This window comes from Mauremys mutica, chromosome 3 (genome assembly GCF_020497125.1).
Source record: "Mauremys mutica isolate MM-2020 ecotype Southern chromosome 3, ASM2049712v1, whole genome shotgun sequence".
NCBI classification, from domain to species: domain Eukaryota; kingdom Metazoa; phylum Chordata; order Testudines; family Geoemydidae; genus Mauremys; species Mauremys mutica.
The window spans coordinates 56,764,245-56,778,197 of record NC_059074.1 but is presented as its reverse complement, the minus strand read 5'-3'; the positions used below and the strand labels follow the sequence as shown (position 1 = coordinate 56,778,197).

The 13,953-nt window shown below is 42.9% G+C and overlaps 1 protein-coding gene across 4 annotated transcripts in view; it reads right to left on the bottom strand.

Annotated features, from left to right (window-relative positions):
* Positions 1-13,953, bottom strand: part of FAM135A (family with sequence similarity 135 member A) — a 139,234-nt gene that overhangs the window by 67,650 nt on the left and 57,631 nt on the right. For all 4 annotated transcript variants that reach the window (XM_045009427.1, XM_045009426.1, XM_045009428.1 and 1 more), the window contains 3 exons: positions 3,069-3,208; positions 2,893-2,963; positions 2,241-2,414 (listed from right to left, as the gene is read on the bottom strand). In XM_045009427.1, the coding sequence (XP_044865362.1) occupies positions 2,241-2,414; positions 2,893-2,963; positions 3,069-3,208 (385 nt within the window). The remainder of the gene's footprint in view (positions 1-2,240; positions 2,415-2,892; positions 2,964-3,068; positions 3,209-13,953) is intronic.

Genomic DNA, 13,953 nt, shown 5'->3' with positions numbered 1-13,953 from the left:
TGCCACTGGACTCCTTGTTGTTTTTATCCAAGTGCTAGTTCAACATTTAGCAGCAATATCCCACCCTCTTCCACCTTCTCACTTCACCACCTCAACCAAGCTTAATAATCATCATTGCTGTGTACACTATTGTTTGTTTAAAACTTATACTGTGTGTATGTATGTATGTATGTCTGGTGAAAAAAATTTCCCTGGCACCCAACCCCTAGATTTACATTAATTCTTATGGGGAAATTGGATTCGCTTAACATCGTTTCGCCTAAAGTAGCATTTTTCAGAAACATAACTACAATGTTAAGTGAGAAGTTACTGTATTCGTAGCTACACACCAGAATGAAAAGCAAGCTTCATCCACACTGTGGCTTGTAGCTACACAAGTTAGTGAAGGTCTCTGGCAATGGCAAGGTAGCAGAGGAAGGGTCTGGCAGCTCCCTGAAGCAGAGAAAAGCTCTGGCAGCAAGGAGCTGCCACAGCCTTTCCCCAACACAAAGAGAGACTCTGGCAGTGAGGAAAGGCTCCCACAGTGGGGAAGAAGCAAGATACTACACTGCTAAAAATAGCAAGGTACACAGGAGAGGCACTACTTGAGAGCATAGAGGACCATGTAGAGTACATACCCTAAGGGTTCTGGTACGTCGTTATTCACATAAGCAGTGCCGCACTGTCTACGTTGCTATTTACAAACATTCTAGAAGGACATGCAGTGTATGTACTCTACACATCGCTGTAAGGAGTGTTCAGTATAGACATACCCTTAATGTTTCTTTCCTCAGACAAGACAAAGGGTGATACAGTCTCTTAAAATGTGTATGTACAGCACCAAGCACAATAAGACCCTGCTCTCATTTGGGATATCTAGGTACTACTATAATACAAATAATATTCAAATAAAACCATGCGGTAGGTTCTCTGACTGCAATAATGGTAAAAGCTGCTCAGCTGAGTCCTATTTTTGTTGTTGAGTCACAATAGTACAGATCTAGAATATAAATGTAGGCTACAGAGCACGATATTGCTTATTTGTGTATGTGGGGGGGAGAAGAGGAATAGATGGTTGTTTTGTTAATTTGGCATTATTAGTTTAGTTTACCTGTTTGCATAAATATATATACTACTTTAAAAAAAAGTTTGTTTGTAGGTTTTTCCATAGCTGCAGACAACCTAACAGAACACTTTTAAAGCTCCATCATTTAGATTACTGAAATGTAAGTTTCGTATGGGCATGTAAATAAGAAAAAGAAACTTTTAAAATAAACACTTTAATTTAACACATACTGGTAAGGCCATCAGAAAGGTACCAGTAAAGAATACCACCAAATACAGGGTCACTCCAAACCCTGCTATAATGAGAATGTACACGCCCACATACTCCTTTATTCATTATTCCACAGTGTCTTCCTGCAAAAAATAATAACAACATAACACTGTGGAGGGAAAAGTGGTGTTACTCTCCCAAGCTCTGTCCACGAAATAAGCCCCTTCACCCAGGACAAAATGAAGCATCACATGCAGTAGACTATGCTCAATTCATAACAGGGTTATCTCTCTTCTTTCTGGCATATCCTTTGATAATCTATGTACTAGTTAAAGCTGATGCGGATAGTGTCATCACTATGCTTCAGAGTTAACGGTTCATTTAAATAATCTATGGAAGTTTACACCTCAGCTACTTTTTCAAGCTGCCTGAACACTCAAAAAGACACTACCATACTGGTTATACTGTGTTCACATTATATAGCTTTTCTTCACATCTACGAAGGCTAGAGATGTAATAAAAAAAATGAAAGCAGATTCTGGAGTACGAAGTGTAGAAATCAGGAAAGAGTACTATCTCAAGAAGCTGCTGAGCATCAGCTCAATTCAACCCATGGATAAAAAAGATAAATAAAATGAATAGAGATCACCTCACCCTAACTACAGATTGTATGAACACTAGCAGAGGATGATATTACTCGCTCTCTACTTCTTTTCTCTTGGGTGTATTAAATTATTATAGTTATCTGTGTTTTACTACCCGCACTCCTTTTATTCTAGCACAAACTAGAACTCAAAATTTCACAGTTTTAGGAAAAAAACAAAAAACCACCAAAACAGCTTCTAATCTAAAACATCATAAAGCACAATACATCATATACATAAACTTATTCTAAGTATTACATTCATTCTCATCAAAACTCTCAAGTAAATTACAATAACTAATAATCCAATACATTAATTGAATCTTATTAATGGGATATTACCTTATCAATGGCTGGTGTAGAGCAACCAAAGAAGCATGGACTGTAACAGATATGACAGAGAGGTGGAAGTAATCAAACATAACATTGACGTAGTGATGAAGGCCCTGGTGTAAGCTAAAGTGCAACTTTAAAGTTCGACTACTAATTAGTTGCAGTGTGCTCAGATCATCTGGCCTTGGGGGAAAAAAAAAAAGTGTAATTACTGGAACAATGTTTTAAGTCATCCAATAATAAAATCCCCAATACAAGAAACAGCAAACCATTATTTAAACAACACAAGGCCATAGCCATATTGGTCTTCAATAACTTTAATATATTAAATATAGTATTATTTTATACCATATCATGTATAAATATAATTACATCTCTAAAAGGGAACAGCAGGATGAATAGGTAAACAACAAGGAATCTCTCCTAAACACAGTAATTAAAGTCTGCAAGCTGTCTCAAGAGATTAACCAGATTTCCTTGCCCATACAAATAAACTTCTTATATATGAATAGCTGATTTAAAATAAATTAAGCATTGTAGATTTTAAAAATGTTTGAGCAATATTTTGTATGTACGATGTTATAATTTTAATCTCTCCATTTAAAAAAAGCAGTTAACAGGCATTTCAATTATTTAATAAAATAGATATTTTTAAACTTACGAATAATCTGTGTCTGTGAAGTGTAGATCTAAGGATAGCAGGAAATTCATTTCATTAAGGGATTCTTCAATCTGAAAAGGAGTTAAAAACATGACAATTATGTTCAGTATTTTGCAAATTATGCCTAAAGGATCTGAAGTATCTGAATAGTTAAATATACTTTAATGGCAGATTACCTTCCGTTCATCTAAGAGCATTTTAATTTTGAAGATCATAACATCATTCACAGAAACCTCCTCATTTTTGTAAAGAATTTGAAATGTTTTACTGCAAATTACATTGTCATGGACTGAAGCTGGAAAGGCAAGATCAGCACCTGAAAATCAAGCAGACATTGAAGTTTTAAAAGAATACAGTGCAGATAATGAAAATATTCTTTTGTTCTACTTTGAAACCTATTATTATTTTACAGCATCCAAATGTGTGCTAGACACCTTACTGCAGCCAAGGTCCTAATCTCAAAGAATTTCTATCTAATTTCAGATATGATGCAATGAAGTGAGCCAATAAAACAAGGGAGAGGGGACACTGCAGGAAGAATAGGAGGTTACAGCAATCAGATTACAGAGTTACTGAGCAAAGGTGTAAAACAGTGCAGTCAGATTTTTTTTAAAAGAAAAATTATATTATATAATGTAACATACAAGTGTATTTGTTGATTTACTTCTTGTGGCACTGGCTTAGTGTATGTCTACACTACGGGATTATACCAATTTTACTGAAACCGTTTTTTTAAAACAGATTGTATAAAGTTGAGTGCACACAGCCACACTAAGCACATTAATTCGGAGGTGTACGTCCATGTACTGAGGCTAGCGTCGATTTCCGGAGCGTTGCACTGTGGGTAGCTATCTCATAGTTATCCCATAGTTCCCGCAGTCTCCCCCACTCATTGGAATTCTGGGTTGAGATCCCAGTGCCTGATGGGGCAAAAAACATTGTTGCGGGTGCTTCTGGGTACAGCCTCACCCCTCCCTCCGTAAAAGCAGCAGCAGCCAACTGTTTCGCGCCTTTTTTCCTGGGTGAACTGTGCAGACGCCATAGCACAGCAAGCATGGACCCTGCTCAGCTCAAGACAGCAATCGTGGACATTTTAAAAACCTCGTGCATTCTCGTGCACTCAATGCTGAACCGGGACCTGCAAAGCCAGGCGAGGAGGCGGCGGCTACGGCAGCGCGGCGACGAGAGTGATGAGGACATGGACACAGAATTCTGTCAAACTGCGGGCCCCTGCGCTTTGGAGATCCTGCTGGTAATAGGGCAGGTTCTAGCCATTGAACGCCGATTTTGGGCCCGGGAAACAAGCACAGACTGGTGGGACCGCATAGTGTTGCAGGTGTGGGACGATTCCCAGTGGCTGCGAAACTTTCGCATGTAGAAGGGCACTTTCATGGAACTTTGTGACTTGCTTTCCCCTGCCCTGAAGCGCCAGAATACCAAGATGAGAGCAGCCCTCACAGTTGAGAAGCGAGTGGCAATAGCCCTCTGGAAGCTTGCAACGCCAGACAGCTACCGGTCAGTCGGGAATCAATTTGGAGTGGGCAAATCTACTGTGGGGGCTGCTGTGATGCAAGTAGCCAAAGCAATCACTAAGCTGCTGCTACGAAAGGTAGTGACTCTGGGAAATGTGCAGGTCATAGTGGATGGCTTTGCTGCAATGGGATTCCCTAACTGTGGTGGGGCGATAGATGGAACCCATATCCCTATCCCTATCTTGGCACCGGAGCACCAGGACACCCACTACATAAACCGCAAGGGGTACTTTTCAATGGTGCTGCAAGCACTGGTGGATCACAAGGGATGTTTCACCAACATCCATGTGGGATGGCCGGGAAGGGTTTATGACGCTCGCGTCTTCAGGAACACTACTCTGTTTAAATGGCTGCAGCAAGGGAATTACTTCCCAGACCAGAAAATAACAGTTGGGGATGTTGAAATGCCTGTAGTTATCCTTGGACAGTAGTCAGGAGCTGTTCAACTACAGGCTGAGCAAGTGCAGAATGGTGGTAGAATGTGCATTTGGCTGTTTAAAGGCACACTGGTGTACATTACTGACTCGCTCAGACCTCAGCCAAACCAATGTCCCCATTGTTATTGCTGCTTGCTGTGTGCTCCACAATCTCTGTGAGAGTAAGGGGGAGACCTTTATGGCGGGGTAGGAGGCTGAGGCAAATCACCTGGCCGCTGATTACGCACAGCCAGACACCAAGGCGATTAGAAGAGCACACCAGGAAGCGGTGCGCATTAGAGAAGCTTTGAAAACCAGTTTCATCACTGGCCAGGATACAGTCTCACTGTTGTGTTTCTTTCTCCTTGATGAAACCCCCCCCCTTGATTGACTCATTCCCTGTAAGCCACCCCCCCACTTTCGATCACAGCTTGCTTTCTAAGGAAATAAAGTCACTCTCGTTTAAAAATCATGTATTCTTTATTACTTAATTATAAAAAGAGGGAGAGAACTGACAAGGTAGCCCGCGTGGGGTTTGGGAGGAGAATAGTAGGGAAGTAAAAGGCCACTATAAAAATTTCATAATTTCATAATAATGAGAGCCTTTTGGTTGGGCTGTCCACTGGGGTGGAGTGGGCGGGTGCACAGAGCCTACCCCCATGAGTTCTTACTCGTCTGGCAGGTGAGGAGGCTAAGGAACATGGTCAGGGGGGAGGGTGGTTATACAGAGGCTGCAGCGGCACTCTGTGATCCTGCTGCCGTTCCTGAAGCTCCACCATATGCCGGAGCATGTCAGTTTGATCACGCAGCAGCCCCAGAGTTGCAGCCTGCCACCGCTGATCTTCCTGCTGCCACCTCTCATCTCGAGCATATCTCCTCTCATCTCGAGCGTCCCTGCTGTCCTCACGTTGGTCCCTCCTGTCCTCACGGTCCCTGGCATCTTTCCTGTACTTTGCTACCACATCCTTCCACTCATTCAGATGAGCTCTTTCAGTGCGGGTCACTTCCATGATTTCCGAAAACATTTCTTCTCGCGTCTTTTTTTTCCGCCACCTTATCTGAGATAGCCTTTGGGACGGAGTAGGGAGGCTTGAAAAATTTGCAGCTGCAAGAGGGAGGGAAAAAAGGGAGAGAAGTATTTAAAAAGATACATTTTAGAGAACAATGGTTATACTCTTCCACGGTGAACAACACTATTCACCTTACATAGCACATGTGTTTTCACTACAAGGTCGCATTTTGCATCTTAATATCGAGTGCCTGCGGCTTTGGTGTTACAGATCACAGACGCAGGTCCAGGCAGCAGAATTCGACTTGCATGCGGCCATGGTAAGCCATTGGCTTTCGTCTTCTGCAGCCTTCATCTATCCAGCGCCCTCCTTTCCCAAATAGCAAGCAAAGCCCCTTGAGTGCTCCTTCTTTCCTGTTAACATACAGCAGCAGAAACCACCCCGTGGCTGGTATCATGGAAGATCACTGCTAAACACCCCCCTTTCCCCCACCCCCCCCAACCACGTGGCTGGTAGCAGGAAAGATCCCTGCTAGCCAAACGCGGAAAAGCTCAGCGCCACTCGCGCCCCCCCCTTCTCCCTGCTTGGCTACCTGCAGGGAAGGATTTCTTGTAAGCAACAGGCAAACAGCCCAGTAGGAATGGCCATCTCTGTCCCCTTACTTAAATTCCTGAATTTCAACCAGGTTACCATGAACGATATCACTCTCCTGAGGATAACACAGCGAGATAAAGAACGGATGTTGCTTGAATGTCAGCAATCACCGGGACCATAAGCAGCTAGGCTTTGTCATGCAATGATACCAGATTACTTGCTACATGCATGGCGTGGTCAAGTGTCCTACCATGGAGGACGGAATAAAGCAGCGCTGCCCAGAAACCTTCTGCAAAGGCTTTTGGAGTACCTCCAGGAGAGCTTCATGGAGATGTCCCTGGAGGATTTCCGCTCCATCCCCAGACATGTTAACAGACTTTTCCAGTAACTGTACTGGCTGCGAATGCATCCCAAGTCCTCAGGGCAAAGTAATCATTAAAAAACGCTTGCTTTTAAACCATGTCTTATATTTACAAGGTACACTCACCAGAGGTCCCTTCCATGGCTTCATTGTCTGGGATAGTTGCTTGGGAGGGCTCGGAGGGTAATTCCGTCAGGGTGAGAAAAAGCTCCTGGCTGCTGGGGAGAACAGAGTGCTGTGTGCTCTCTACAAGCTCGTCCTCCTCTTCCTCCTCATCTTCCCCGTCCGCAGAATCCTCAGCCATAGCTGCGATTACCACCCCCACCTCAGAATCCAAGGACAGGGGTGGGGTAGTGGTGGCGGACCCCCCTAGAATTGCATGCAGCTCAGCGTAGAAGCGGCATGTTTTCGGCCCTGCCCTGGACCTTCTGTTTGCTTCTTTGGTTTTCTGGTAGGCTTGTCTGAGCTCTTTAACTTTCACACGGCACTGTACTGAGTCCCTGGCATGGCCTCTCGGCATCATGGCCTTGGAAATTTTTTCAAATGTTTTTTCATTTCGTCTTTTGGAACGGAGTTCTGTTAGCACGGAATCCTCTCCCCATACAGCGATCAGATCCAGTACCTCCTGTGCAGTCCATGCTGGAGCTCTTTTTCGATTCTCAGGAGACTGCATTGTTACCTGTGCTGATGAGCTCTGCGTGGTCACCTGTGCTGATGAGCTCTCCACGCTGGCCAAACAGGAAATGAAATTCAAAAGTTCGCGGGGCTTTTCCTGTCTTCCTGGCCAGTGCATCCGAGTTCAGATGGCTTTCCAGAGCGGTCACAATGGTGCACTGTGGGATAGCTCCCGGAGGCCAATACCATCGATTTGCGGCCACATTAACCCTAATCCGACATGGCAATACCGATTTGAGCACTACTCCCCTCGTCGGGGAAGAGTACAGATATCGGTATTAAGAGCCCTTTATATCGATATAAAGGGCTTTGTTGTGTGGACGGGTGCAGCGTAAAATCGGTTTAACGCTGCTAAATTCAGTATAAACGCGTAGTGTAGACCAGGCCTTAGAAGTGATTCTTTGCGAGTGATTTAAAATGAGAAGAGGGCAGTTAAATATTTGCTAAACCTGTAATATATTACTTCTTCTTTGTTCCCTTATAAGATCCAACAGTCTCATGCTTTTTTTTTCTCATTGGAAATCATAAACAAACAGTACAGTTAAATTCTTCAGTCATATACAAATATGTACTACTGATAAAAAATATGGACACTAAACTATTTTTGCCTAATTAATAAACCAAATAAGGTAGTGAAATGTAAAGATGGGAAGCACACTGAAGTTGCCTGAATCTTCAAAGCAATGATACTTAGCACTTTTCATTTCCATATTGTTTTACAAACTCTAAGTAATCAGTCCTCTCAGCATCCTGTGAGACAGTTGTGTATTACCCACATTTTAGAATTGGCAAAATTCAGGCAGAGAGGTTAACTGACTTGACCAAAGCCACCGAGTGAATCAGTGGATGATCTGGAATTAGAAAGTAGGTGTTCTTGGCTTCCAATTCTGTGCACATTACTCTGACTACATTACATTGCAATCAAGTCTTATTATTTGTTCAATATGGCACATTTACTTTAAGGACAAGATGGACTGAAGAAAATGTGTGAACAGAAATATGGTAAGAATGGTTAGAGAAGTGGAGAGACTGACTTGAAAGGAAAGATTTAAAAAGTTGGGTAAGTAATGAATAGTCTACAAATATTTGAAGGGTGTGACCAGAAGGTAGAGGATTCATCCAGCAAACAGAAGGGATTTAGCTAGGAGTAAATGAGATACAATTTTAAAAGCAAATATTTACTGATAGTGAAATGCATTAGCCTATTGAATAATGACCAAGGAAATACACTTAAAACGAGAGTAGGCAAAATAAGAGTAAGAGCACTACTATGCAATAAGGAACAATCCTCAACGGGCAGACAAGGCAATATCCTAATAGATATTTTCCACTTCTAGATTCTGTGAATGTGGCAGACAATGCCCTTCTATAACCCTCATACCATTTTAGTTTTGCCTTTTGCAATCTGTCAGGAACTAGATGCAAAGGTAAGTATTAGTTCATTGGAGTGTTTATATCTACATACTCAGGTTACATTTATGATTGCTATGAGCTCTATCCAACTCAAATTCAAGTTCTCTGTCTCCTGCCCTGCAAGCTCTTTGCATTCTTCTTGGATTAAACAGCTATACAAGCTGCATCCTATCAATCCCAAGGAATAGTTACCATTGACAATGACTTCACGAGTCACATTTTCAGCTTTACACAGCTGCCCAAATCTTGTCCCCTTTATAGACTGCACCAATCCAGAATGGTATAGGAGAATGATGCTGAGGATGCCTTGAGCGTACATGAGTTTGGTGGTGAGAAAGAACAGATTCTTTCAAGGCAGACCAACAGTCAGCAAAGAAGAATCTTTAAAGTCCACACATGGACAAACACAATGTAGTACCATGAGCACTCCCTCATGGCCCGAAGTCACTCTCCAGCACCTAGGGTTGCCAACTGTCTAATCGCACAAATCCAAACACCCTTTCCTAGCCCCCTTCCCCATCCCTCCCCCAAGGCCATGCCCCTGCTCTGCCCCTTCTCCGAGGCCTCGCTCCTGTTCACTCCAGCCCTCCTCCCTCGGTTGTTGGTCTCCCCCAGCCTCACTCACTTTCACCGGGCTGAGGCAGGGAGTTGAGGTGCAGGAGGAGGTGCGAGCTCTGTGCTGGGGCCGAGGGGTGCGGAGTGTGGGAGGGGGATGAGCCTGGGGCAAGGGGTTGGGGTACGAGAGTTTGGGTGCAGGAGGGGGCTCAGGGCTGGGGCAGGAGGTTGGGGTACGGGGGTGTGTGGACTCTGGGAAGGAGTTTGTGTGTGGGAGGGGACTTAGGGCTGGGACAGGGGTGCAGGAGGGGGTTCAGGGTGCAGGCTCCAGCTGGGAGGTGCTTACCTGGGGCGGCTCCTGGAAGTGGCGGTATGTCCAGCAGCAGCTCCTAGGCTCAGGGACGGCCAGGAAGCTGTGCATGTTGCCCCCGCCCACAGGCGCCAGCCGCGCTGCTCCCATTGGCCGCGGTTCCCAGTCAATGGGAGCTGCGGAGTTGGCGCTGGTAGTGGGGGAGTGCAGAGACCCCCTGGGCCTGCCTGTGCCAAGGGGCCGCAGGGACATGCTGGCCACTTCCAGGAACTGCAAGGAGTCAGGGCAAGTAGGGAGCCTGCCTTAGCCCTGCTACGCTGCTGGACTTTTAGCATCCTAATATCTCCCAGATTGGCTTCAGTAGCCTTTGGGAGATTGAGCCCAGCCCCAGCCACGCCAGCCAGATCAGCCCTCAGCCTCGCCAATCAGCCCTTTGATCGGTTAACCACTTAAACAAAATACTTTTAATCGTTTAAACGGTTAACTTTTTAAATGATATTGACATCCCTACTTCCCAGTACCTCTTGTCTGGAGTTTGTCCTTCTCCAGAGGCCTTTTCAGACAGGCTATTGCAGTCTCAGCCCTGCTCCTTGGGCAGGGTCTCTCATAGGCTCCCCTGCCTGGAGAGCTTTCTCCTGAACTTCCACAGATTACTGTCACGTTTCCAGCCTTTGGCAGTTTCCGTTACTCTCTCAACCACACTCTCTTGCAGCTTCCTGCTACCTTTTATATTGGAATCCCCTGATTCCACTTACAGAAAGCTCATCTTGTAATCAGGGCTGGCTTAGCCCCAGGCTCTCCAGCCCACATGCAAATCATTCTGTTACAAACACATATTCCTGTGAAGAGTCCTTTTGGGCTGATTCCTCAAGCCCAGTTATCAAGTAGGGGCCTATGCATCATCATCTACTGCATCATCCTCCCTCACATTTACATGATTGGGACAGTTCCCTCTCCTCATTCCTCCCCATTAATAAATAAATAAATAATAAAATCAAACTTAAAGAGCAGTGATTGTGAGTGAGACCCGTTACCTATGTATGGAACCCAATGTGACAGAGGACTTGACAGACTTGACCCAAGTCTTGGCAGTATTGGCAGAGAAAGAAACTACTCCTTTGATACCCCGGCAGATACTTAAAAAAAAAAAAAAAAAAAGTAACTACAGACTCTTCAGACTAGTCTCTCAACAACCTTAGATATACTCCAGGGGGTTAATTCCTGTGGGTTATGTAGCTTCAGAGTGGGGGAGACTGAAAGGTCAAACTAGGGAATCACTGAACAGCATCAGTGGATAATTCATTCATTCTTGTACCAACATGGAAGCAGACAGACCATCCCTAATCTGATTAATCTTCTCCTCAAAACAACAAGCAATTTCCAAACAACAGGAGGAACTCAGAGCAGCTACTGAACTAAAACTGTCCAGATTTATTAGACTGGGATAGTAGGCACTAATAATGTAAGAACAATTCCCAGGGTATATGATTGTATCCGTTTCCTTACATCCTTTATATAACAACTGGTCTTAGATTGTAAACTCTAAAAAAGAGGAACTGTGTATTTCCATGTGTGTATATATGGTACAATGCACAATGAGACTCAAGCTTGATTGAGGTCCTTGGGCATTTCTTTAATATTATGTCTACAAAATATACATTAAAAGAACGTTAAAGTTGCAAAATCAGGAATTATTAGGAAATACCAGAATTATGGTTGCCTATGGAAACTTAATTTGTTCCTATTGAGCCATTATGGATTAGGCTTGTTAGAATTTGATTTTTATTTTCTTTGAACTTCGTTTGATAATATCCGTTTGTTTTTAATTTTTGAAAATCAATCAATTTAAATTTTCACAGTTGCAGGAAATTATGGTAGTGTCAGACAATAATTACTTAATGAAGGCTCTTTAGACGTTGAGATTCAAAAAGTTAAAACTTTATAAACATTAAAAAACAAATGATTGTCAAATCATATGTCAAAATACACGAAGTAAATAGCCTTAAATCAAACTCTAAGAAGTTTTCAAGTAGGTTTTTCATACTTTGCCTTGCTGTAAATTTTGATCATTATTGATGGAATTAATGAGTGTGGGTGGTGAAACTGATATTTAGCTACATTTACCAATAAAAAACTAATCCCTCCAAGCCTAATTCTGACACAGTCTTTACTTACACATACTATTACTTTCACGAGACCCCCTTCCCCATTCAATGAATGGGTAGTTATTCAGCGTTTCTTTTTATCCTCTTCATTCAATGTGCAGCCTCAAACCTTGGCTGGAAACACTATCCACACCATGCACTAGATACAAAATTGCTAATATAGTATCTATTTTTAAGAAAGGGGAAAAAAGCCATCTGGGAAACTACAGGTTCATTAGTTTGATCTCAAATATATGCAAGGTTTTCAAACAAATTTTGAAAGAGAAAGTAGTTAAGGAAATAGAGGTTGACGGTAATTGGAATAAAATACAACATGGTTTTACAAAAGGTAGATTATACGAGACCAACCTGATCTCTTTCTTTGAGAAGATAACTGATTTTTTTAGACAAAGGAAATGCAGTAGATCTAATCTATCTGGATTTTAGTAAGGCACTGATACAGCGCCACATGGGAAATTAGTTAAATTGAAGAAGATGCAAATTAATACAGTGTGAGAATTGAAAGGTGTATGAGGAACTGTTAAAGGGGAGACTACAATGGGCCATACTGAAAGGTGAACTATCAGGTTGGAGGGAAGTTACTAGTGGGCTTTCTCAGGGATCAGTCTCAGGACCAATCTTATTTAGCATTTTCATCCATGACCTTGGCACAAAAAGAAGAAGTCTGCTAATAAAATCTGCAGATGACACAAAGTTAAGAGTTATTGCCAATACAGAAAAACGGAACATCATACAAGAAGATCAGGAGGACCTTGAAAACTGGAGTAATAGAAATGGGATGAAATTTAATAGTGCAAAGTCATGCACTTAGGGATTAATAACAAACATTTTTGCTATAAACTGGGGACGTATCAGTTGGGAGCTACAGAAGAGGAGAAAGACCTGGGTATATTGGTTAATCACAGGATAACTATGAACTGCCAATGTGATGGGGCCACGAAAAAGGTTAATGTGATCCTAGAATGCATTAGGCGAGGTATTTCCAGTAGAGATAGGGAAGTGTTATTGCCATTATACAAGGCACTTGTGAAACCCTATCTGGAATACTGTGTGCAACTCTGGACTCCCATGTTTAAAAAAGATGAATTCAAACTGGGACAAATGATGAGAAAGGCTACTAGAATGATAAGAGGAATGGAAAACCTACTTTAGGAGCAGAGACTTAAGGAGCTTGGCTTGTTTAGCCTAACAAGGCTGAGGGGAGATATGATTACTCTCTATAAACACATCAGAGGGATAAATACCAGGGAGGGCGAGGAGTTATTTAAGTTAAGCGCTAATGTTGACACAAGAACAAACAGGCCATCAACAAGTTTAGGCTTGAAATTAGACGAAGGTTCCTAACTATCAGAGGAGAGAAGTTCTGGAATAGCCTTCCAAGGGGAGAAGTGGGGGCAAAAAACCTAACTGGCTTCATAAATTTATCACGCTCAGTCTTGGAGTGCATAGTATGATGAGATGCCTACAATGGCATGCAGCTCATCTATGACTGCTAGTAGCAAAAAAACCCAATGGTCGGAGATGGGGCACTAGATGGGGAAGCCTCTGAGTTACTACAGAGAATTCTTTTCCAGGTGTCTGGCTAGTGGGTCTTGTTCACATGCTTTGGTTCCAACTGATAGCCATATTTGGGGTTGGTAGGAATTTTCCCTCAGGTCAGATTGACACAGATCCTGGTTTTTTTTTTGCTTTCCTCTGCAGCACGGGTCACTTGCAGGTTTAAACTAGAGTAAATGGTGGATTCTCTGTAACTTGTAACTTTGTAACTCTTTAAATCATGATATGAGAACTTCAGTGACTAAGCCAGAGGTTCTAGGTCTATTATAGGAGGGGTGAGTGAGGTTCTGTGGCCTGCAGTATGCAGGAGGTCAGACTAGATGATCATGATGGCCCCTTCTGGCCTTAGAGCCTGCAGCTCAGACACAGCTTCACTGTTGTAGTTGAAACTTTCAACAACAACAACAAAAATTTCAGTTTGAGGCAGATACCCTACATGGAAAATTTCTGCTCAAAAAGTTAAAATTTGACCA